The sequence below is a fragment of the Stegostoma tigrinum genome, chromosome 46, assembly GCF_030684315.1.
Source record: "Stegostoma tigrinum isolate sSteTig4 chromosome 46, sSteTig4.hap1, whole genome shotgun sequence".
NCBI classification, from domain to species: domain Eukaryota; kingdom Metazoa; phylum Chordata; class Chondrichthyes; order Orectolobiformes; family Stegostomatidae; genus Stegostoma; species Stegostoma tigrinum.
The window spans coordinates 9,375,321-9,400,033 of record NC_081399.1 but is presented as its reverse complement, the minus strand read 5'-3'; the positions used below and the strand labels follow the sequence as shown (position 1 = coordinate 9,400,033).

Genomic DNA, 24,713 nt, shown 5'->3' with positions numbered 1-24,713 from the left:
TAGATAATTCGGTCCATCTGGTCTTCTCCATCATTCAATCATGGCTGATATGCTTCTCAACTCCATTCTCCTGTGTTCTCCCTGTAACCCTTGAACGCCTTACTAATCAAGAACCTACCTATCTGTCTTAAATGCATTCAATAGCCTCCAAAGCCCTCACAAGAATAAATTCCACAGATTCCCCACCCTCTGACTGAAAAAGTTCTTCCTACCCATGGAAACATCTTTTCTACATCCACTATATCCAGGCCTCTCAGCATCCTACCAACGTGCATAGTCTCACACTCTCCCACATTGTATTCCATCTGCCATTTTGCCCACGTTCCTGACCTGTCCAAGTCCTTCTGAAATCTCTCTGCTTCCTCAATGCTACCTGTCATTCCATCTCTCTGCGTGGCATCTGCCTTCCTTAAAATACTACTTTATGTCCACTCTCTGCCTTCTGCCAGTCAGCCAATCCTCTATTCATGCCAGTACCTGGTCCTAACATTATGGGAACTTGTTTATCAGCCTCCTGTGTGGCATCAAATGCCAGCCAGAAATCCAAATAGATCACGTCCACTGGCTCGTCTTTGTCTAATTCGCACACTAACTCCTCTAAGAACTGTAATGGATTTATTAGCTGTGACCTCCTTTTGACAATGTTGTGCTGACTCAGCCCTAATTTACTATGCACTTCCAATTCCTCTGCAACCTCATCATTAACAGTGTGGCAGTGTGGCACAGTGGTTCGCACTTCTTCCTCCCAGCACCAGGGACCTGGGTTCAATCCCATCCTCGAGTGAACGTCTGTGTAGAGTTTGCACATTCTCCTTGGGTCTGCGTGAGTTTCCTCCAGGTGCTCTGGTTTCCACCCACAGTCCAAAAATGTGCAGAGTAGGGTAAATTGCCCATAGTGTCCAAGGATGTTTAGGTTAGCTAGGTTAGACAGGGAAAATGCAAGGGTAGGGGAATGGGTCTGGGTGGGATGCTCTTTGGAGCAGCAGTGTGGACTCGTTGGGCTGAATGGCCTGTTTCCACACTGCAGGGTTTCTTCCAAAAATAACAAACATTAAAATCTTACCAATGACCGAGATCAGGTCAACTGGCCGATAATGTCACATCTTCCACCTCTGTTTTTCCTCAAACAGAGACGTTACACTAGCCATTTTCCAGTTCCCTGACTCCAGTGATTCCTAAAGGGTTGACTGATGGCCGGCCCCATGGTCCGTCGCACCTGGAAGTCGATACTGTTGATGGCTGTGTGCAGCTGGAACGTGGTTGCTGGTAGTTTTTTGTTAGAGTGCCATGGCACCCATTCTCATCCAGGGCGACTCCACAGCCAGTGAGGTTGCAAGGAACAGACGCTAAACACTTGACAACCTTGAAGCATCTGTATTTTATTCAAAAGGTCTCGGATAACTTTACACCGGTGCTGAGCTCTGAGCGTTACAGCATAGACCCTTGCCTGCTCCCCATACCCACCTCTCACCCTACCCTCCCCTCACCTTAACCTCCTTGAGACTGGCGTCATGTGGGCAGGCTGGAGGATGAGAGGAGACTCTGACTGGAGTTGGGAAACACCTAATCTCCATCCTGCAGTCCTCCAGCCAGAGCAAAGAGGTGGCAATGGGCCAATCACCGGTGTGACTGCCACTGCCCTCATGTGCGAAGATACGAAATGAAGTGGAGCAGAGAGGCCACTGCAGACTAACTTGGCAGCCCTGTTTGTAATAACGTCAAGGCAGGGCCAATGCCTGGGCACAGAAACATTAGCACCCTTGGTGAATTCCAAAGCATCTGGGGGACGTCTGGAATCTTGCTGTGCGTCCAGCCACCACACTGCAGTAACTCAGTACAGGCCACAGGATTGAAAAAACAGGGAACAGAAATAGACAAGCAGAACCTGGCCAACTCTGTCTTTGAGGTAGTATAAATCAGGTTTCAGCACACTGAGAACTTCACCACATCCATTTGAAGTAGGCACGTGGTGCATTGTAAGGTGTCAATGTGAGCTGGGGTGGGGACAGGGAGGTGGGGTGGTGAGGGTTGGGTACTGTACCATCTGGTGAACCTCACTGATGGCCCCATCAGACTGGTTGCCTCACCAGCCCAGATTTGTCAAGTTTTTAAACTGAAAAGGGGATACATGGTCCACAGGGTGACAATGGCGGCCCCCTCTTTCCTCCATTGGTTGGCGGACGAACTTTGACCTTGGTTGGATTCGAGGTTGGAGTGGCATCATCCTGCAAAGAAAGCATGGAAGATGGGATGTCACCAAGCAGCGATGTCCCTCACACAAAAACACTGAGACCAATAGTGAGCAGCTTGTAAATACACAGTAAGCAGGTCCACAACAGGTTCAGTTTGGTTAATCTTGGGGGAAAGAACGATTGGATTACGAAAGAACGTTAGCCTGAGATCATCAGCTCTTTGCACTATCATGTTCCCTGGGACCTGTCATGGCCAAGTGACTAGTCAGGAGTGATGGAATAGTTTGGGGAGGGGGAGCTTCTCATTGTTTCTCATCTAAGACAGCAATGCTTCCTGCACTAGAAATGAACACCAAGATGCAGGAGAGACTAATGGGGCAATGGGAGGGGGACTGAATGGGGGTGTACAGACTGTGATAGGGGACAGTGGACATGGGGCAGTGGGAGGGGGATTGAATGGGGGTGTACAGACTGTGATAGGGGACAGTGGACATGGGGCAGTGGGAGGGGATTGAATGGGGGTGTACAGACTGTGATAGGGGAGAGTGTACATGGGGCTGTGGGAGGAGGATTGAATGGGGCTGTGGAGACCGATGGGGGACAATATACACAGTGGTGTAAGAGAGAATTTGTCTTGTCCATCAATCCCTTATCTCCTCAGGAGAGACCTGTATGTATTTGGAAAGAGATGGGAGTTGATGGGATCCTGTCTGTGTATTGCCCTTGTTAGTAAATGCAAGAGGATGTGGTCAATGTCCAGATTTGAGCTGACAATTAAATTTCATGCCAAGCAAGAGAAAATCCAACTAATGCCGCTACCATCACCGAATCCTTCACTTACCACATCCTGGGGTTACCACTGACTAGAAACTCAACTGGACCTGCCATTCAGATGTTGTGGGAGGCTAGGGAAGAAATTGCAGAGGTCACTGCAGAAACTTTTGCTTCCTCTTTAGTCGCTGGTGAAATTCCAAAAGACTGGAGTGAGGCTAAAGTTGTTCTATTGTTTACGAAATGCAGCAAAGATGAGCCAGGGAACTATATACCAGACAGCCTGACATCAGTGGTAGGCAAGTTATGCAGAGATATGGAGGGACAGGATCAACCAACATTTGGATAGACAAAGATAATGGGAACTGCAGATGCTGGAGAATCCGAGATAACGGAGTGTGAAGCTGGATGAACACAGCAGGCCAAGCAGCATCTCAGGAGCACAAAAGCTGACATTTCGGGCCTAGACTCTTCAGAGAGGGGGATGGGGACAGGGTTCTGAAATAAATAGGGAGAGGGGGGGAGGCGGACCGAAGATGGATAGAGGAGAAGATAGGTGGAGAGGAGAGTATAGGTGGGGAGGAAGGGAGGGGAAGGTCAGTCCGGGGAGTACGTACATGTCAAGGAGGAGGGATGAAGTTAGTAGGTAGGAAATGGAGGTGTGGCTTGAGGTGGGGGGAGGGGATAGGTGAGAGGAAGAACAGGTTAGGGAGGCGGGGACAAGCTGGGTTGGTTTTGGGATGCAGTGGGGGGAGGGGAGATTTTGAAGCTTGTGAAGTCCACATTGATGCCATTGGGCTGCAGGGCTCCCAAGCGGAATGAGAGTTGTTGCTTCTGCAACCTTCAGGTGGCATTGTTATGGCACTGCAGGAGGCCCAGGATGGACATGTCGTCTGAGGAATGGGAGGGGGAGTTAAAATGGTTCGCGACTTGGAGGTGCAGTTGTTTATTGCGAACCGAGCGGAGGTGTTCTGCAAAGCGGTCCCCAAGCCTCCGCTTGGTTTCCCCAATGTAGAGGGAGCCACGATGGGTACAGTGGATACAGTATGCCACATTGGCAGATGTGCAGGTGAACATCTGCTTAATATGGCAAGTCATCTTGGGGCCTGGGATGGGGGTGAGGGAGGTGGTGTGGGGGCAAGCGTAGCACTTCCTACAGTTGCAGGGGAAGGTGCCGGGTGTGGTGGGGTTGGAGGGGAGTGTGGAGCGGACAAGGGAGTCCCGGAGAGGCCGGCAGACAAGGGTGGGGATGGAAAAATGGTGGTGGGATCGGATTGTAGATGGCGGAAGTGTCGGAGGATAATAAGTTTGATTAGGGGTCAGCATGGATTTGTGCGCAATAAGTCATGCCTGACAAATTGCTTGACGTTTTGAAGAGGTAACCAAGAGAATGGATGAGGGTAGGGCAGTGGATGTTGTCTATACGGACTTTAGTAAGGCTTTTGGTAAGGTCCCACAAGGCAGGCTAGTCATGAAAGTTAGGTCCCATGAGATCCAGGGAGATCTAGCTAATTTGATTCAAAACTGACTGGATGGTAGGAAGCAGAGGGTGATGGCTGAAGGTTGTTTCTCAGACTGGAGGCCTGTGACTAGTGGTGTGCCACAGGGGTCAGTGCTGGGAACTTTGTTATTTGTTATTTACAGAAATGATCTAGATGTGAAGGTACAAGGTATGATTATTAAGTTTGTGGATGATACAAAATTAGGAGGTATCATTGATAGGGAAGAAGGTTATCAAAAATTACAGAGGGATTTTGATCAAATGGGGAAATGGGCTGAAGATTGGCAAATGCAACTGAATACAGATAAGCGTGAGATGTTGCATTCTGGAAAGTCAAACCAAGGCAGGACTTATACAATAAACTGTAAGGCCCTGAGGAGTCAAAATTGTTTCAGAGATAGTAGGAGCTGCAGACGCTGGAGAATCTGAGATAACAAGGTGTAGAGCTGGATAAACACAGCAGGTCAAGCAGCATCACAGGAGGAGGAAGGCTAACATTTCGGGCCTAGACCCTTCTGAAGTGTGGTGAAGAAGGTGTTTAGTGTGTTGGCCTTCAGCGGTCGAGGTACTGAGAATGGGAATTGGGATGTTACGTTTCAGTCGCATGAGTCGTTGGTGAGGTGACAGTTGGAGTATTGCGGACAGTTCTGGTCACCCTGTTACAGGAAAGACATAGTTAAACTAGAAACTGTGCAAAGAATATTTACAAGGTGTTGCCAGGACTAGTAGGCCTGAGTTTTAAGGAGAGTTTGGCCAGGATAGGAGTTTATTCCTTGGAACACTGGAGAACGAGGGGTGACCTTACTGAGGTATATAAAGTCAGGAGGGACATTGATAGGATGAATGTACATAATCTTTTCCCCAGGGATAGGCAAGTGAAAATGAGAGGCATCGTTTACGGTGAGAGGTTTAAGAAGGGCCTGAGGGGCAACATCTTCTGAGTGTGGTGCGTATATGCAATGGGCTGCCAGAGAAAATGGTTGAGGCAGGTACAATAGCAACATTTGGATAGGTACGTGGATGAAAAGGATTTAGAGGGATATGGACAAAATGTGGGCAATAAGAACTACTTGAGCAGACACCATGGTCAGCTTTCCATGCTGTATTAATCTATGACTCGATATAGATAGTGTCTACAGGAGCAGACCAGACGCTGGGAATCCTGCAGCGAGTAACTCACCTCCTGACTCCCCAAAGTCTGTCCGCCATCTGCAAGGCACAAGTCAGGAGTGAGATGGAATACTCCTCACTTGGCCTTCTGACTCAATATCGAGTTCAATAAATTTAGGGCCTAAACTCTCCAACGTCCCAGCCCACTACCCCACACACCAGGCTTTGTTATCACATAGCCTGCCATTACACAATAAATACTGTTAATCACTAACAGTCTCCACAAACAACTATTCATCCTCCCAGCCAGACTGTTATCAACTCCATTGTCTGTCCAACTGTTCTTCCCTCTCTTTGAGCTCTGTCCTTTACCCCATCACCCTCCCTATTTTCCCAACCACCATCAGATCTAAGGAAGGGTCACCGGACCCGAAACATTAACTCTGATTTTTCCTTCACAGATTCTGCCAGACCTGCTGAGCTTTTCTAGCAACTTCTGTGTTTGTTCTTGACACAGCAAAGATTACCAGCTGAAATAAGGGATAAGATAGACAGGAGAGAAGGAGCGAGAGAGCGATAAAAATACAAAGGATCGATCTTCTTGGGACAAGACTATGAACTCCCTTACATCAGCCCGAAGGAAGAACTAACATGGGTCTCACCAAAGACCCACGTGGCATTAGGCACCAGCACATTGAAATCATCACCCCTTGCTCTTCTGTTCTACAGGAAATATCAGAACTGGTGAAATATTCTCATCTGTTACTGTTGTCTACCTTCCCTGTCTCATTAACTGACTTATCTAAACAGCCGCTTCTAAACAAATGCAATGAATATCAGAAGATTGCTACAAACTGTTGAATGCCTGTGTTAGCTAACTGTGATCACAAACCCCACCCCCCAAAAAAACCCAATAACACCTCTGTGTTCCCCTCCAATCCACTCACCATCCTGACTCTGAAATACATTGCCCATTCCTTCACGGTCACTGGGTCAAAATCCTGGAATTCCCTCCCCAAGGCATTGTGGGGCAATCACCACCTTTGCAAGGGACAAGTAGGGTCAGGCAATAAATGCTGGGCCCAGCCAGTGACATCCATGTCCCATGAATAAATGAAATAAAATGGATCTCCGATTTTTCCTTATCTTTCCCATCGACAAATCATCAGAGGCCTGGGGAGAAAGGAATCTATCTGTACTTAGTTTGAAAACTCATTACCTTCCTCATCGTACAGTTACCACAAAATATACTTGAAAAGGAACAGTCCAGGAATGAGAAAATGTTGGATCTGATCTGTCCGGGATGCTGAGTCTAAAAAGGAAGGAAAGTTCATTAAAATCTAATTGAAGAGCACAGATCAATGAAAAAAGCTTCAACAGATTTAGATACAAAGTAAAGCTCCCTCTACACAGTCACCATCAAATACTCTCAGGACAGGGACAGCACTGGGTTAGATACAGAGTAAAGCTCCTTCTACACTGTTCCCATCAAACACTGTCAGGGCAGGGACAGCATGAGATTACATACAGAGTAAAGCTCTCTTTGCACTGTCCACATCAAACACTGCCAGCATGAGAACAGTACAAGGTTATATAATGAAAGCTGCTAAGAGACACTAGTCAGCGTACAGAAATCTCTGAGAGAAAGACAGGGACTGACAGATACCAGTCTGTGTACAGATATCGCCGTGGCGGGGGTGGGGGACACTGAGAGACACCAGTCAGTGTACAGATATCTCCCTGAGAAGGAGGGGACTGAGAGACACCAGTCAGTGTACAGATATCTCCCTGAGAGAGAGTGAGAGGGGACTGAGAGACACCAGTCAGTGTACAGATATCTCCCTGAGAGAGAGAGAGGGGACTGAGAGACACCAGTCAGTGTACAGATATCTCCCTGAGAGAGAGAGAGGGGACTGAGAGACACCAGTCAGTGTACAGATATCTCCCTGAGAGAGAGGGGGGACTGAGAGACACCAGTCAGTGTACAGACATCTCCCTGAGAGAGAGGGGACTGAGAGACAAAAATCAGGCTGCTGAGGGAGGTAGTGGCATATTTGATTTGGTGTTGTTGTATATTAATATTAGAGGAAGAAAGTGCAGAGAAGCAATTGGGGAATAGAGGGGGGAATGGGAGGAAGAAGGTGAACAGCAGGGAGAATGAGGACCAAGCAGAAAGTGAGGAAGATCGGGTTGTTGAGGAGGAAGGGGAGGCAGCTACTCACTGTAAACCAAAAGTATGATGTTCTTCTGATAGTAATCATACCGTCCATAAATGACAATGACGTGATACCAGCCAGAATCAGCTATGCGGAGATCCCAAATGGTTAGTGATCCATTGAGGTGCAGTTGGACACGCCGTGCATAGGCTGCAGTGCAGTCCACAGCGTTGTTGCGGTACCAGTTACAGATGTTGGTGCTGTCACCTCCTGCTGCCCTCTTGAAGGTCCACTCGATGGAGTCAGGGCTGCTTTTCGGGCCTCCGGGGAATGTCAGTGCTTCACCTCTGATGGCAGTCATTGTGATGGTGTTGAAGGAGAGTGCCTGGAGCTGGTCTGCGAAGCGGAGATACCGGAGAATGGGAGAGACGAGGATGGGTTGGGAAGTGACCATGGTCAGCAGCGAGGAGCACAGAGAAGCGGGAGAGTAAGGGGGAGGCAAAAGAGCAAAGAAGGACGGGGAGAAGGAGGTGATGGATTAGGAAGGGGGAGATGTGGAGAGAGAGGAGGTACATGAGGGGAAGGGATGGATGAGGAGAAACAGATTAGATGTGGTGAAGCTGTGCCCATCACCTCCCACAAACAGTGACTCTGACCTTCTTTGTCCTAATGGTGTTCCGATGTTCCCACTAGCTCTTCTCCCAGCTGTGCAGGACTCTGTGTCCCAGTGCTCCGCAGCAACAGGGCACAGCTGTAATTGCCGTGTGTGTAAACTCGGGCACTCCACAGCTCAGTGGGAATGTCCATGATGGCCCGTACTGTCATGACCCTGGTGAGAAGTGTGAGCAGGAAATCTGGCCACGCTTTTCTACACCTTGTCACAAATGTGAAATCTGACCAACTGAACTTCTACAATGGTCAATGGCTGACTGGGATCATTACTTTGGATAAAAGAAACTCACTCTCTGTTTCAACAATAAACAAGGAATGCAAATAGCTTCTTGCCAAAAGAAACTTACCCTCTGGCAAAAACAGTTTGTTTGTTTCTAATGCAAACTTTATCCCCTTAAAATCTATTCGCAATAATGTAAAGGACGCATTCCTAGAGTCAGTACAGGATGTTCTTCTGGATCAAGACACTGAGAAACCGATACAGAAGGGGCCATCTTCGACTGGATGCTATTTAATGAAGAAGGAATTGGTAATATAGTTGTGACAGACCCCTTGGGAATGAATGACTATAATATGACAGAATTCTTCGTTAAGATGAAGAGTGAGGTAATTGATTCTGGGACTAGAGGCCCGAATCTTAATAAAGGAAACTATGATGGTTTAAGGTATGGTTAGCATTGATGGATTGGGAAATGCTACAGGAAGGAGTGATAGTGCATAGGTAAAGGCAAACATTTAAAGAGCAAATGGGTGAACTACAATAAATATTTATTCCTGTTTGGTGTAAGAGTGCAAAGAGAACGTTGGTCAAACCATAGCTTATGAGGCCAGTTAGAGATCGTATTAGGTGCAAAAAAAGACGTGTACACATTGGCAAGCAGAAACAATGAAGCTGAGGACCGGGAACAGTTTAGGAGTCAGCAAAAGGACGGCCAAGGGATTGATTATGAAGGGAGAACAGACTATGAGTATAAGCTTTGCGGAGAAGACAGGAACTGACTGTCGAAGTTTCTATAGGTATGCAGTGAGAGTGAATTCACTGTAAAATTTATCATAGACTTCCACTAGAAGGAGAGTCTTGTAAAGGGGAGAATCATTGTGGGCTCAGGTAAAGAATTTCACAGAGACACTACAGTCTGAGGGAAGAAATTCCTCCTCATATCTGTCTTAAATGTGCAACCCTTTATTTTGAGATTATATTCTTTGGTTCTAGACTCTCCCACAAGATCCCAACCTCTCTTCATAAGACAGTTGCTGTATGCTTGGTATCAATCTAATGAACCTTCTCTGGACTCCATCCAATGCCAATATTTCCTTCCTTAGATAAAGGGACCAAAACTATTTACACTATTCAACCATGGCCTGATTAGTGTCTTGTACAGTTTTAGCAAAACTTCCTTTTAAACTCATACCTGTTGAAATAAAGACCTACATTTCATTTGTCTTCCCAATTACCCAGTGAACTCGGATGCTACCTTTATATGAATGATGCATGACGACTCCCAAATCTCACTGTTCTGTAGCTTACTGCAGTCTTTGTCCAGTCCGATAATGTTCGGCTCCTCTATTCTCTTTGCCAAAGTGCATAACCTCGCATTTTCCTAAACTATGTTCGATCTGTCAAGTTTCTCACTCACTTAACTTGTGTCTGTACCCCTCTGTGGGACTAATGTTAATCGCCATTTACCATGCTAAAACTAGATTTGTCCAGATTTCTCTGTAAGTAGGCACAGACTACTTTCTAATGTGAAGTTCTAAACTTAAATGAACGTGGGCAGTCATCAACATACAGCTCCATTTCACACCGCTGTCTCATTCATCAAGCGAAACTGTGTGGACAGTCCCTGTAGGAATCAAATATTTTTGCTACACCACTCAATACTAAAGCTGCCGGTGTATTTGAAAACCTTCCATTGTGAGTCTTACAGCATTGCAAAAGGGAGGTGACGGCCCAGTGGTATTATCACCGCAGTGTTAACCTACAGACCCAGGGAACATTCTGGAGACCTGAGTTCAAATCCTGCCATGGCAGATAGAGTCACAGAGGGTGGAATTTGAATTCAATTTAAAATAAAAATCTGGAATTAATGATGATCATGACTCTGCTGCTGTTGGTCAGGAAAATGCCCTTTCGGGAAGGAAACTGCTGGTTTGGCCTGCGTGTGACTCCAGACCCACAGCAATGTGGGTGACTGTCAACTGGCCTCCAGGCAATTAGGGATGGACAATAAATGCTGGCCCAGCCGATGAAGCCCTCATCCTGTGAATGAATAAAAAATAAAGCAATGCTGAACTGAAGGCCAGCTCTACTGTCTCCATCTAGGTAAACTTAAGGAAACATTGTCACACCTCCCCATTGTAGCACAATAGGGTTGGATTAGAGCTAGCCCTGCTACTGCCAGAGATGTCACTGAAGTCAAAGATTTTTAAAACTTCACAAAATTCCATCCCCTTTCAGGTAGAAAGCATGGACGACATTTCTGGATTCATGAAAATGACTATTAACGATGAATAACTGACCTTTGAATTTTAAAATTCATTCACAGGATGAGGCGGCTGCTGGTTACATCAGCATTTATTGCCCGGGGGCAGTTGAGAGTCAAGCACATTGCTGCGGGGCAGGAGTCGCATGTAGGCCAGACCAGGTAAGGTTGGCAGACCAAAAGGACATTATTGAAGCAGATGGGATTTCCTCCCAATCAGCACATCTCATCATTACACGCTTCACCCCAGATTTTTTGAAAATGAATTCAAATTCTACCATCTGCCACTGCAGGAATCAAACCGGGGTCCCCAGAAGGTTACCTGGGTCTCTGGATTAACAGTCCAGCTAGAATACCACTAGGCCACGGCCTCACTAGCTGTCAATATATAACTTCAGTCGTTAAAATCCTGGCCCCCTACAAACTCCCCAGCCTAACACATACAGGCAGCAGGAAACAAAAATGGCTGTTACACGTAGAGAAAAAAGACTGGAAGGGCAGCTCAACGGTCCCCGTCTGCAGTATTCACTGTGATGCTCCTTTTGGTTTCTCAGGGCTTGCTGCTCCTTCAACTTCCTTCTCCAGTTATTTTCACTTGTTTGTAGCAGGCACAGGATGACTAGTTCCCACTCAAAGGTCTCTGGCTTATCATTAACATTCACTGATTATCTTCAGGCTGGAAATTTTTTTTACTGCAGAGCAAAATACACTCTTTTTCTTCTAAAGGCCTGATGGTTTCTGTCAAAACATTCAACAATACTAGCACGAGGCTAGCAAATGGCTAGCACGAGGGGTCATAGTTTTAAGCTGGTTGGTGGAAAGTATCGAGGGGATGTCAGAGGCAGGTTCTTTACACAGAGAGTTGTGAGAACATGGAATGCGTTGCCAGCAGCAGTTGTGGAAGCAAGGTCATTGGGGTCATTTAAGAGACTGCTGGACATGTATATGGTCACAGAAATTTGAGGGTGCATACATGAGGATCAATGGTCGGCACAACATTTTGGGCTGAAGGGCCTGTTCTGTGCTGTACTGTTCTATGTTCTAATACAACTCTCTGCTCACTTCCCAGCTTTATAGCTACCTGGAATCAATCAAATTGTTGTCAATCTGGGACAAGTGGTCACCAGTTCACAGACCAATCAGCTATCTGTTGCTAGCCAAAGCCCCTTGACAGCATTTTATTTGAAAACTAGGCTTCCACTGCTTGAACAACTAGCTGTGTGACCACAATTTACAAGGAACATTAGGTGACTTCCTTTTAACCCTGCAGCAATTTCCTAACAAATCTTTGATTTTTAAAGCAGTCCTATTACCATGTCCGTCCACAATCAAAAATGCAGAAAAATAAAAAGATACAGTCATTACAACATGCGCTGAGATTAGATTCACTGTTCCAAATGATATACCAATGTGAACTGCTCTTAGCAAAACCTTTGGCAGAAAAAAAAATTTGTTTGAGATTAACAGGTGAAAATGTAGAGCAACAGTTTTTTTTATTTATTCATTTTGTGGGATACATTTATCACTGGCTGGCAAGCATTTATTGCCCAGCCCTAGATGCTCTTGAGATGGTGGTGGTGAGCTGTCTTCTTGCCACAGTCCACCTGCCATAGGTTGACCCACATTGACCCGACAGAGGGAATTCCACGATTTTGACCTGGCGACAGTCAAGGAATGGTGATATATTTCCAAATCAGCACGGTGAGTAGTTTGGAAGGGAACTTGAAGGTGGTGGTGTTCCCATATATCTGCTGCCCTAGTCCTGCTAGAAGAGTGTGGAAGACGCTGCCTGAGGATCTTGTGAATTTCTACAGTGCATCTTGTAGATGGTATACACTGCTCCGATTGAGCATCGGTGTGGGGCGGGGGAAGAGTGGGATGTTTGTGCATGTGGTGCCAATGGAGCGGAGGGTTTGCTTTGTCCTGGATGGTGTCAAGCTTCTTGAGAGTTTTTGGGGCTGCCCCCATCCAGGGGCAAGTGGGGAGTATCCCATTGCACTTCTGACTTGTGCCTTGTCGATGGTGGGACAGCCTTGTTAGAACTAGCAATAGCTTCAGTCATTGCATTCAAGCGGGGTGTAAGCTATGCAGGTGTGTGCGTATGCACGAATTTGTCATGTGTCAACAGCCCCTGGCAAGTCAAAGGTTTCTCATACATTTCTTCAGCCAAAGAGTGGTGGGGCTTGTGGAATTCATTGCCACGGACTGCAGTGGAGGCCGGGACATTAAATGTCTTCAAGGCAGAGATCGACAAATTCTTGATCTCACAAGGAATCAAGGGCTACAGGGAGAGTGCAGGGACGTGGTGTTGAAATGCCCATCAGCCATGATTTAAACGGCGGAGTGGACTCAATGGGCCGAATGGCCTTACTTCCACTCCTATGTCTTACGGTCTTCTAAACCTGATGTAAAGTAGATCTGGAAGAAGTCACAAACACTAACCAGAACTAAGAGAATGTGTCTGCTATCTACTATCTAATTCAAGAGTTTTAAAGGAAAACAACTTGGGCTCAAGAAGCTAAAACTAGTTAGACCCGACAGGTGAAATAAAACATGGTGGTACTGGTAAAAGCAGCAGAAAAGGTTACAAAAACAACAATTGGTGTCAGCTGCACCTCTTGAAGTGAGTTTCATTGGCATTGAAGAGGGAAAGAAACAAAAAATCAGATTCACCAGGGATCAGTGATTTAGCAGCAAGTGGAGAAACAGAGCTGGAAGTCAGACAGTATTGTCCCAAAGCAGCAAGTAGAGGAACAAACATGGTCAAAGGAATAGCTCCAGCATATGGCTTGGAGTCAAATTAGTCCCATACCGAATCCCTGAGCACACTAGACTCAGACCGTGAGGTCTGAAAGGTCTCTGTGTACAAAGTCAAACTTCTAAAGCAAAGAGAAAAAAAGAGCAGACCAGTACAGTGTTTTGAGGTAGGGATCATCATGAACAATAAAGCTACGTTACAGAACACCAATAGATATACCGTGTAGTATGAAGGTGTTTGGTAATAACTTCAGCGTGAGGGACGATATAAAACCAGTATGTATGACTTAATCAGGTAAAACTGAGGCTCAGAGAGAGCATGAATTCATTGATAAATGATCTCTGTCAGGGTAACAGAGAAACTGTGTGTATAAGAAGCTGAAGACAGAATTAATTTGTAATCAAATCATGGTCAGAATTTCAGGTTCCGTTATGATGGTGATAAAACCAGGCTACTGCGCAGGTGGCAGTGACTGTCGGTGGGCCCAGTGCATTGGCTGTAAGATGGCACTGGAGAGTGGCAATTCTGCACTTCTCACTGCACTCGAGTACAGGTGACAATTAAATCTAATCTTCAACCATTCACGGTAGGGCTAGTGAGCTGCCACCAATCTCGCTTCCTATTAGCCACCCCAGGGACTACCTAACAGCTTATGGTGACGAAGAACCCATAAATAATTCTCAAAAGAAGACTGTCGAATCTGAAGTAACAAAGGCAAGATAGATTACATCTTTGCACTGTCTACAGGTTACAGATGGTAATATGAAAGGTAGAAGACATGTTTGTCTCCAGCCACAGCTTTCCTGAAATGTCAAAGGCTGCCCCATGCCCCACACAGTGACAATCACGTATACCAGTGTGGGCACAGCTTCAGTTCAGGTCAGATGAACTCTTTCTTATCTTCTGCAACATCTCCCCTCCAAGGGGTTTTCTCCTTAGTTAACCCATTATACAATTATAGATAAAAAATATTACATTTCCACAACCCTTTCTCCAACAAATCTCTGACTTTGTAAATTTTAGTAGTCTGAAGGTTTCTTATTCTTCCAGAATGGGACACACCTCTTAAAGCCACAGTGTCGTCAAACATAATGTTAGCTGCCTTAATTTCTCTGCTTCCTTCATCAGAGCAGATCTATTTTCTCCTTCAAACACTATTTACATCTGTATCTCTCCTTCACTGCTTTTAGCACTTCCTTTGATTTTTGCTGAAAGCACCCTCATCCTCTGTTCCACTTGGTCCTCCCCACCTACCTTGTCAATCACATTAAAAAAAAGTTCCATTCACATTCAGTTCTGAAGTAGTCACTTTGGACTCAAAATGTTAACTGTTTCTCTCAACACAGATGCTACAAGAATTCCTGTGTTCCTTCTGCATATTCTTTTATTTCAGATTCTCAGCATGCATTGTATTTGGCATTTATTTGGCTGTATCACAGGATTTGTTTCCTCCGTAAGTTCCAACCTACATTATTGTTAGCCCATCTGTGAAATGGAATCTGCTAGGGTGTACTGTAACTTTTTCCATTTCTTTAGCTGTTATTTAAACTTATTTATGTAAAAGTATTTTAATACGTACACTTTAAATTTTGGTTTAAATCTGAGTTTTATAAACTTTGCCTTCTTGTATTAAGAAATATAGTTCTATTTTAAGACGCCGTAAATCTCAATAATCCCTTTGCAGCTTTTAATGTATTTACAATTTTTGTTAATTTTGTATCACTGTATAAAATTCTTCCAAAAAAGTTTTAAACTGTATTTATTGGTTGTTCTATAACACTATCAACTTGCTGCTGTGAAACTGTTTTTCAATTCCATTAAGTACTTATTCCACTCCTATTATAATAAGCATTAAAACCAAGAGAATGGCAGATGTTGTGAATCAGAAATAAAAATTGAACTTGCTGCAAAAGCTCAGCAGGTCTGGCAGCATCTGTGGAGAGAAAACAGGGGTAACGTTTCGGGTCCAGTGACTGTTCTAAGGTAGGGTCATGAGACCCAAAACGTTAACTCTGATTTTTGTTATAAGATGTCCACTTAAAGGAATCAAAATGGAGGATGCTTGGACTGAGTGCATGCTTGTGCTGGGTAAGCAATCAAAAAACAAAACCTTCCATTTGTGTAAACTTAATTTTGACTAATTTGTAGCCAATTTAAAGAAAAACACGCAATTTAAAATTCTGTAGATGCAAGCTTTGACAGGCTTATTTTCAACAAACTTGTCAAAAGACCAGTTCTAGTTAAGAACCAGCTGAAAATGAATCTGGTCACAGATCTCCAGTCAGATAAATATCCTTCCATCACTCCTCCTCGGTCTTAGATGACTAAGCCAGTTCTGTATCTAACTTAATTAAAAAGAGCTGCAGATGTTATCAATCCAGTTTGCAGGCTCCAGCCGCCTCCTCTTTACCACGGATGTGTAATCCCTTTCCACATCCACCCCCAGCCAGGATGGTCTTAGGGCTCTCCGCTTCTTTCTGGAGAAAGGCCTGAACTTTCCCCACCCACCACCACCCATTTCCGTTTGGCCAAGTTTGTCCTCACCCTGAACAACTTCTCTTAACTCCTCTACTCCTTCATTTCAGGGAGGTGATCATTTTGCATCCTGCTCTCATCTTCACTTGGTCTCTCTCTGACTCCTCCCTTTTCTTCCTCGATCGGTTTCCACAGCTACCTGGACTCAACATCCTCACACCCTGCTTCCTGTAAAGTCTCCATTCTATTCTCTCAGTTCCTCCATCTTCATTGAGTATGTTCCAATGAGGCCGACTTCGACAAGTGAGCCTCCAAAATGTCCAGCTTCTTCCTCAACCGAGGATTCCCCAGCTCCAGTGTTGACAAAGCCCTTAGCCAGTTGTGGCCCATCTATTATGCTTCTCCCCTCAACCCCTCTCTTCCCTCTTGTAACAGCGATAGGGCTCCCCTTGTCTTTACTTATCATCCCACTAACATCCACATCGAGAAGATCATTAGGTCCCATTTCTGCCACCTCCAGCAAGATGCCACCACCAGACACATATTCCCCTCGCCCCCTCTGAGATATCCTGGTCCACACTTCCTTCACCCCGAACAACCCCCACAACCCCACGGCACCTTCCCCTGTAAATGACGAAGGTGTAACACTTGTTCATTTACCTCCTCCCACACCAGTATCCAATGGCCCAAACATATCTTCCAAGTGAAGCAGCATTTCACTTGCACTTCCCACAACCAACTCGAACCAATGGTGGATTAATCATGGGAAATGTAGGGTTATAGGGTAGCAGGTGGGATGGTCTTTGGATGGTCTGCATGGAATTGATGGGTCGAATGGCTTGCTTCCACACTGTAGGTATTCTATTCAATGAAAGGAAAATTGAGGTGAGAGAAAAGAAGAAGAGCAGAAGTTAAAAGAAATAAAGCAGACAGCAGCAGACTAACCCTAAGGTCTGGAGTCCGCATACAAGAAGAAAGATCGAGAAGAAAGTGGCCTGCCATGGAAAATATTGCGTGACAGCACTTAAGGCCACAGGGAAGAAAGCACACGTAAAACTTGGCCCAACAAATTCCAGAAAAACACACAACTACCATCTTGAAATGTCTGAGAAAAGGACAGGACATGTTACAGAGGTAGGGAGGATTCACTGCACAGGAGGGTGAGCAAAATGTCACAGCCACGTTAAGAGTGGGTTGATTTAATGAAGTCTGCAGAATTCTGATACAAAACACTGAACAGTAAATGTCCATGTAACCAAAACAAATTCAAAATATGGAAACGCCACGAAATGACAGAGAAAACAAAAAAACTTCTCAGAGAGTTCATCGATTCCGAGAATGAATACTGGTGTGTTAAACTGGGTGTGAAAAGATACCCGGTGGAGTTTAAACTGGATACTGAAGTGGATGTTAAAGTGTTATCAAAGAATTATTAGTCATAGTCATTCACTGCAGAAGGACAAGGGCCTGAGTAAAGGCTAATGCACAGTAAACTCAGATGAAGAACAGCAACCACAGAATCTGTTTATGTCGCTCAGAATCAAGAATGTTCTCTACCAATGAAGTCTGACTACTTCACAAGGTTGACAACATCGAGAATGGATACCACAGAGGTGTACAGCATGGAAACAGACCCTTCGTTCCAACCTGTTCTTGCCAACCAGATTTCCTAAACTGATCTAGCCCCATTGGGGGCCTGCCTTTGGCCCATATTCCTCTAAACCCTTCCTATTTATGTACCCACCAGATGCCTTTTAAATACTGTAATTGTACCAGTGTCCACCACCACCTCTAGCAGCTCGTGATAAAGTTGCTCCTCAGGTCCTTTTTAAATCTTTCCCCTCTCATCTTAAACCTATGCTCCTCTAGTTTTGGGCGCCCCCTACCCTGGAGAAAAGACCTTGTCTATTTACCCTATCCATGCCCTCATGATTTTATAAACTTCTATAAAGGGTCACCTCCTCAGCCTCCGATACTCCAGGGAAAAGCCCCAGCCTATTCCCTAGAGCTCGAACCCTTCAATCTTGGCAACATCTTTGTTCATCTTTTCTGCACCATCTCACATTTAAAACATCATTCCTACAGCCGGGAGACCAGAATTTAATGCGGTATTTTGATCCCTTGAAGCCAAACTCTTAAAACTGGAGAAACATCACACATGAGGTATCCTTTTTTACTGAATTTACATTTGCCAAGGTTGTGTCTATGGTATGTTACTATATGGGAACTGTTACCATTTAGTTGTTAAATAATCTATCATTTTGTCCAGTTTTCCAATAGAGTTAAAAAGTTATACCAATTCTTATTTTTTGTTTGTATTTTGTAGAGGAAGAATACAACTAAGTACTGTAACCAATCCAACACAGCACCACACACTTACCCTTAAATAAGATAAAAGTTAGGTGTAGGCTATCTCACTGATATATTTTGATGGGTTTTGTCTGGTCCATAAAACAGGCCAGAAAGATATACAAGCTATTTCTGCAATATTTTGGAAAAGTGCCCAGTATTGGAATTATTTGCACAGAGCTCTGGACTTTGCACTGAGTCTGCAGAGGAGTAAACAAACCAACAGCAGACCTGTGAAAGGGCCCTGGGGGCCATCACAAAGGAATGATTGTCAGCAGGGAACATCGTCTTCATCCAACAATTTGCATTTAAAATTTACACCTTGCACCCGAGACAAATACCTGCGCCTGGTTCGGAACAAACATCTGTACCTCCCAGTCGTGAACCAATTCTACTCCCCCTCGCAATCCTTGGACATATGTCCATCCTGGGCTTCCTGCAGTACCACAATGATGCCACCCGAAGGTTGCAGGAACAGCAACTCATATTCCGCTTGGGAACCCTGCAGCCCAATGGTATCAATGTGGACTTCATCAGTTTCAAAATCTCCGCCGCACCCTCCCCCCCCTACCCCCACAACCACATCCCAAAACCAGCCCAGTTCGTACCTGCCTCCTTAGCCTGTCCTTCCTCCCACCTATCCATTCCTCCTACCTCAAGCCCCACCCCCATCTCCTACCTACTAGCCTCATCCTGCATCCTTGACCTGTCCATCCTCCCTGGACTGACCTATCCCCTCCCTAATTCCCCACCTACACTCACCTTTACTGTATCCACTCCCACCTCTTGGGCCTGCCCGTCTCCTCTCCACCGATCTTCTCCATCAGCCATTGTCTATCCACCTCCCCCTCTTTCCCTATTTATTTCAGAACCCCCTTCCCCTCCCCCAATTCTGAAGAGGAGTCTAGACCCGAAACATCAGCTTTCCTGCTCTTAAGATGCTGCTTGCCCTGCTGTGTTTATCCAGCTCTATATCTAATTCTCCAGCATCTGCAGTTCCTACTACCTCTGTCACAATCAACCTGGAGTTGCATTTTACACATTCAGCCGCACCAGTTTATAGAAATCACCCGTTCATGCATACAGCGTGAAGCCAAGAGAGTCACTGTTACAATCACCAGCATCCATTATCAGTCCAAGTCATTAACACTGTGTATAAACATCAGAAATCCAATTAAGCTCATCGAGCCCATGAAGAAAGCCTCAACGGGCCTGGAGGGTGGTAAGAAGACTCGGAGGCCCTGCAGTTAGCATAACTATAGGGCTTCAATCCCACATTGGGAGGGTGTCACAAACTGTAGTATCCAAGCTGAAAGGTATCTCAACCGAGAGCTTCTGAACCAGGAGAAACACAGAAACACTGACGGTGGACCTCAACGACCATCATGACCGACCATGCTAAAGGAGCCAAGACCAACAAAATCCAAAGTGCCAACTAAAGCCACAAGACTTCCAGCACAACGGAGGCAAAGGCTGAGATTGACAGATCAGCGAAACTGAGGGAAATCCAAGAGTACTCACCTGGTAGATCTAATACCACATCAGCGGGAAGGGTCTGGACCTGAAACGTCAGATTTCCTGCTCCTAAGATGCTGCTGGCCTGCTGTGTTCATCCAGCTCCACACCTTGTTATGCTGGATTCTCCAGCATCTGCAGTTCCTACTATCTCTGAAGCCAGACTGAGCGGTTGCGCAGCTCGAATCCCCTCCCATGTTCAGGGTATGGCAAGTCAGAGCAGACACATCAGGCAAACTTCAAAACCACCTTCGGAGTGGTGAGCACAATCCCGAGACCCAAGTTTGAATTTAGGAATGGGTGGTAACAGCGTATTGAGAGACGAAATATAGTGTATTCTAATTAATAGCGTAATTTAAGTAATTGGGCATCCTGTGTAATAGTGAATCGTTGTGTTATCTGGTCTTGGATTGTTGTGCTACCCTTTCTGTACATAAATAAACAGAGATTCTTTAGCCCTCAGACATCTGTCTGCTCCTTTTCATTACGTTCTGTTTAAAACGTCCAGGGTCTAGAACCAGGAATTGGGAGCAAGTCAAATCACTGAAAAGTCAGAAATATATCAGACAGAAAGCTAAATCCCTGCATTTCCCACAATTGACTATATTGAATAGGTGTTGCTGAGACAATGTTGTGACGGTATGTAGCTCCGTTTGTGGATGATGTTGTAGACTTGCTCACCAAGCCAGTGTGCGGTTGCAAACGTTTTGTCACCCTGCTAGGTAACACCGTCAGTGTGCCTCTGGTGAAGCATCAGTGTTCTGTCCCACTAATTATTTATATCCCTCGGTTTGCTGGGGTCTTGGTATTACTTCCAGCTCTGTTTCTCAGTGGTTTGTTCACAGGATCCAATTCACCGTGTTTGTTGACGGAGTTCCAGTCGGAAGACCACATCTCCAGGAATTCCCTGGTGTGCCTCTTTGTCTTGTGCGATTATGGATGTGTTGTCCCAGTCAAATTCGTGTCCCTTATTGTCCATGTGTAGTGAGAGAACTGATCGGATTCAAATGATACAATAGATTGGAGTTTTGGGAGAACTGTTTTGAGAGCTGCTAGGTTCGGATCAACGAATAGGGAAATTATATTAGAGATAACAGGAACTGCGGATGCTGGAGAATCCAAAATCACAAGGTGTAGAGCTGGATGAACACAGCAGGCCAAGCAGCACCTCAGGAGCAGGAAAGCTGACGTTTCAGGCCTAGACCCTTCATCAGAAAAGGCGGAGGGTAAGGGGGTTCTGAAATAAAAAGGGAGAGAGGGGGAGGCGGATCAAAGATGGATAGAGGAGATAGGTGGAGAGGAGACAGACCAGTCAAGGAGGTGGGGTTGGAGCCAGTAAAGGTGACTGTAGGTGGGGAGTTAGGGAGGGGATAGGTCGGTCCAGGGAGGACAGACAGGTCAAGGGGGTGGGATGAGGCTAGTAGGTAGGAGATAGGGGTGGGGCTTGAGGTGGGAGGAGGGGATGGGTGGGAGGACAGCTTAGCGAGGTAGGTACGAGCTGGACTGGTTTTGGGATGCAGTTGGGGGAGGGGGGGATTTTGAAGCTTGTGAAGTCCACATTGATACCATTGGGCTGCAGGGTGCCCAAGCGAAATATGAGATGCTGTTCCTGCAACCTTCAGGTGGCATCGTTGTGGCACTGGAGGCGGCCCAGGACGGTCATGTCAAACAAGGAGTGGGAGGTGGAGTTGAAATGGTTCGCGACCGAGAGGTGCAGTTGTTTGGTGCGAACCGGGCGTAGGTGTTCCACAAATCGGTCCCCAAGCCTCTGTTCGGTTTCCTCCAATGTAGAGTAGCCGATGTGCAGGTGGACATTTGCTTGTGATGTGGAAGATCTTCTTGGTGCCCTGGATGGGGGTGAGGTGTTGGGGCAGGTGTAGCACTTCCTGCGGTTGCAGGGAAAAGTGCTGGGGGTGCTGGGGCTGGTGGGGAGTTTGGAGCAGACAAGCGAGTCCCAGAGAGAGTGGTCCCTCCGGGAAGCAGGTAAGGGTGGGGAGGGAAAATGTCTTTGGTGGTGGTGTCGGATTGCAGATGGCAGAAGTGTCGGAGGGTGATGTGTTGGATCTGAAGGTTGGTGGGGTGGTACGTGAGGATGAAGGGGATTCTGATTTGGTTATTATTGCGGGGTGGGGGTGTGAGGGATGAGTTGCAGAAAATGTGAGAGACACAATTGAGGGAATTTTCGACCACTTTGGGGGGGGGGGGGGGGGGAGTTGAGGTCCTTGAAAAATGAGGACATCTGGGTTGTCTGGGAGTGGAATGCCTCATCTCAGGAGCAGATGTGGCGGAGGCAAAGGAATTGGGAATAGGGGATGGCCTTTTGCAGGAAGGTGGGTGACAGGTGGTGTCCTGTAGGTAGATGTGGGAGTCCGTAGGCTTGAAATGGATATCGGTTTCCAGGTGGTTGCCAGAGATGGGAATAGAGAGGTCTAGGAAGGAGGGAGCGGTATCGGAGATGGTCCAGGTGAACTTAGGTTAGGGTGGAAGGTGTTAGTGAAGTGGATGAACTGTTTGAGCTCCTCTTGGGAGCACAAGGTGGCACCGCTACAGTCATCGATGTACCGGAAGAAGAAGCGGGGGATAGGGCTAGTGTAGCTTTAAAGGAGGCTCTGAATCAGAGCGGCTGACACTCTGGAGACAACTTCAGCACCAAGAAGCAGGAGCCACAGGGCAGAGGAGAAATCGAGATGAACAGACTGAACCACAGTTCAGAGCTGTGATCGTGGATAGTACAAAATTCTTAACCATCCTGAGCTTCCAAAGCAGATTTTAAATTGGTGTGAGAACACAGTAATTTAACTTAATAAAATGTGAGGCTGGATGAACACAGCAGGCCAAGCAGCATCTCAGGAGCACAAATAGCAACTCCTGAGATGCTGCTTGGCCTGCTGTGTTCATCCAGCCTCACATTTTATTATCTTGGAATTCTCCAGCATCTGCAGTTCCCATTATCTCTGATACAGTAATTTAACTGTCAGGATACTTGGGAAATCAGCAGGAAAGATGAATTTTGTTGAATCGCATGCATATATCTTCTTTAAACAATAATAAACCACCTCCCATAATCAGTGTAAAACAAATCTCTAAGTAAGCAAGCAAATCAGACACAGATAAAAATAATGTTTACGCTGCCATTCCCAGGAATCAATTTGGTAAACCTTTGTTGCAATCCCTCTATTGTAAGAGCATTCTCAACAGTGTGGAGCTGGAGGAACACAGCAGGTCAGGCAGCATCTGAGGAGTTGCTATTTCAAGTTTGGGCCCTTCTTCAGAAACTGGGGGGGGGGGGGGCGGAGAGAAGGAGGAGGGGCGCAGTGAGGTAAATGGAGGGAGGAGCTGTGGGGGTGGGGGTGGGGCAAGGTAGATGGAATTGATGATCTGGTAGGGAGTAATGGGGATTGGTCAGTGGGAACGTTGGGGCGGATTGGTGGGAGAGAAAGCGGGAAGGTTGTATCAGGTCAAAAAGGTGAGCGGGTGGATAGGCAGGGCTGAGGAAAGGTAATGGAGATTTTTCAATGGGTAGGGTGGAGCGATAAGGTGGGAAAAAAGATGGATGGATTGTGTCAGGTCCAGATGACTGTATGGTTCTGCTCCCAAGATGGGACCTTCCACTTCTGGACATCCCAGATGTCCTCGTGTTTCAAGGGTGGCAACTTCCCCATCTGTTTTCCACTTTGTCACCACCCCCCCATTCTGAATTCCCCCTTACCTTAACCGTCTGCCTCTCACGATCTGACCTCCGCCCCCCAACCATGCTCGGACCACGCTCCCATACTCCAACCACACCTCCTACACTCTGAACCCACCCCCACATTACAGCCCCATCCCTTAATCTGACCCCCGAATTGACCCAGCCCCCTCCTTCTGACCGTCCACATTCTTACATCTCTTCACTGTGGCACCTCTCACACACTGAACCCTCCCCCTGACCCCACTCCCCCTCACTCTGACTCTGCCCCCACACTTTGACCCCTACCCCACAAATCACCCCTCACCTTCACTCTGACCCCTCCCCACAGACTCCACTCAACCCATCACCCTGACCCCACCCCCACCATAACCACCCCAAACTATGACCACACCTGCACCCCCCGACCCCTTCCCCCACTCTGTGATCGTTTCCCCTTTCACGCACTTTGACCCCTTTGCCCCTCACCTTTCTGGAGCAGCAGCAAGTGGAGGAGAAGAGCGGCTCCTGCCGCCCCCATCAGGCGGATTCTCAAACGAACGGATCCTCGGGCTCAGCGAACCTCACAGAAACACCCCGACATCCTCCAATCACAACCCGGCGCACATGGCCGGCACCTCCAATCAGAGGAGCCCAGAGCAACACGTGATGAGGGGCTCGCACCGCCGCGCGGAACCGAGCAACGGCCACGGTCACGTGACCACGCTCACCGAGGGAAGGAGACAACGTCCAACCCGAGTCACTATTCCCAGAGTGACCAACCCCAGAGTGACCAACCCCAGAGAGTGACCAACCCCAGAGTTACTATTCCCAGAGTGTGACCAACCCCAGAGTCACTATTCCCAGAGAGTGACCAACCCCAGAGTGACCAGCCCGAGAGTGACCAACCCCAGAGTGACCAGCCCCAGAGTGACCAGCCCCAGAGAGTGACCAACCCCAGAGTCACTAATTCCCAGAGTGTGACCAACCCCAGAGTCACTATTCCCAGAGAGTGACCAACCCCAGAGTGACCAGCCCCAGAGAGTGACCAACCCCAGAGTCAC

The 24,713-nt window shown here is 46.6% G+C and overlaps 1 protein-coding gene across 2 annotated transcripts; it reads right to left on the bottom strand.

Annotated features, from left to right (window-relative positions):
- Positions 1-1,372: 1,372 nt before the first annotated feature.
- LOC125449502 (uncharacterized) lies at positions 1,373-24,239 on the bottom strand. 2 transcript variants are annotated; one of them, XM_048525309.2, is made up of 4 exons: positions 24,139-24,239; positions 7,797-8,126; positions 6,794-6,886; positions 1,373-2,225 (listed from the first exon to the last, which is right to left on the bottom strand). In XM_048525309.2, the coding sequence occupies exons 1-3, from the start codon at positions 24,188-24,190 to the stop codon at positions 6,810-6,812; spliced, it is 459 nt and encodes a 152-aa protein (XP_048381266.2). In that variant the 5' UTR covers positions 24,191-24,239; the 3' UTR covers positions 1,373-2,225; positions 6,794-6,809. The 2 variants fall into 2 exon arrangements, with proteins under 2 accessions (XP_048381266.2, XP_048381268.2); XM_048525311.2 differs by having other exon boundaries at positions 7,838-8,126.
- Between the last annotated feature and the right edge of the window lie 474 nt (positions 24,240-24,713).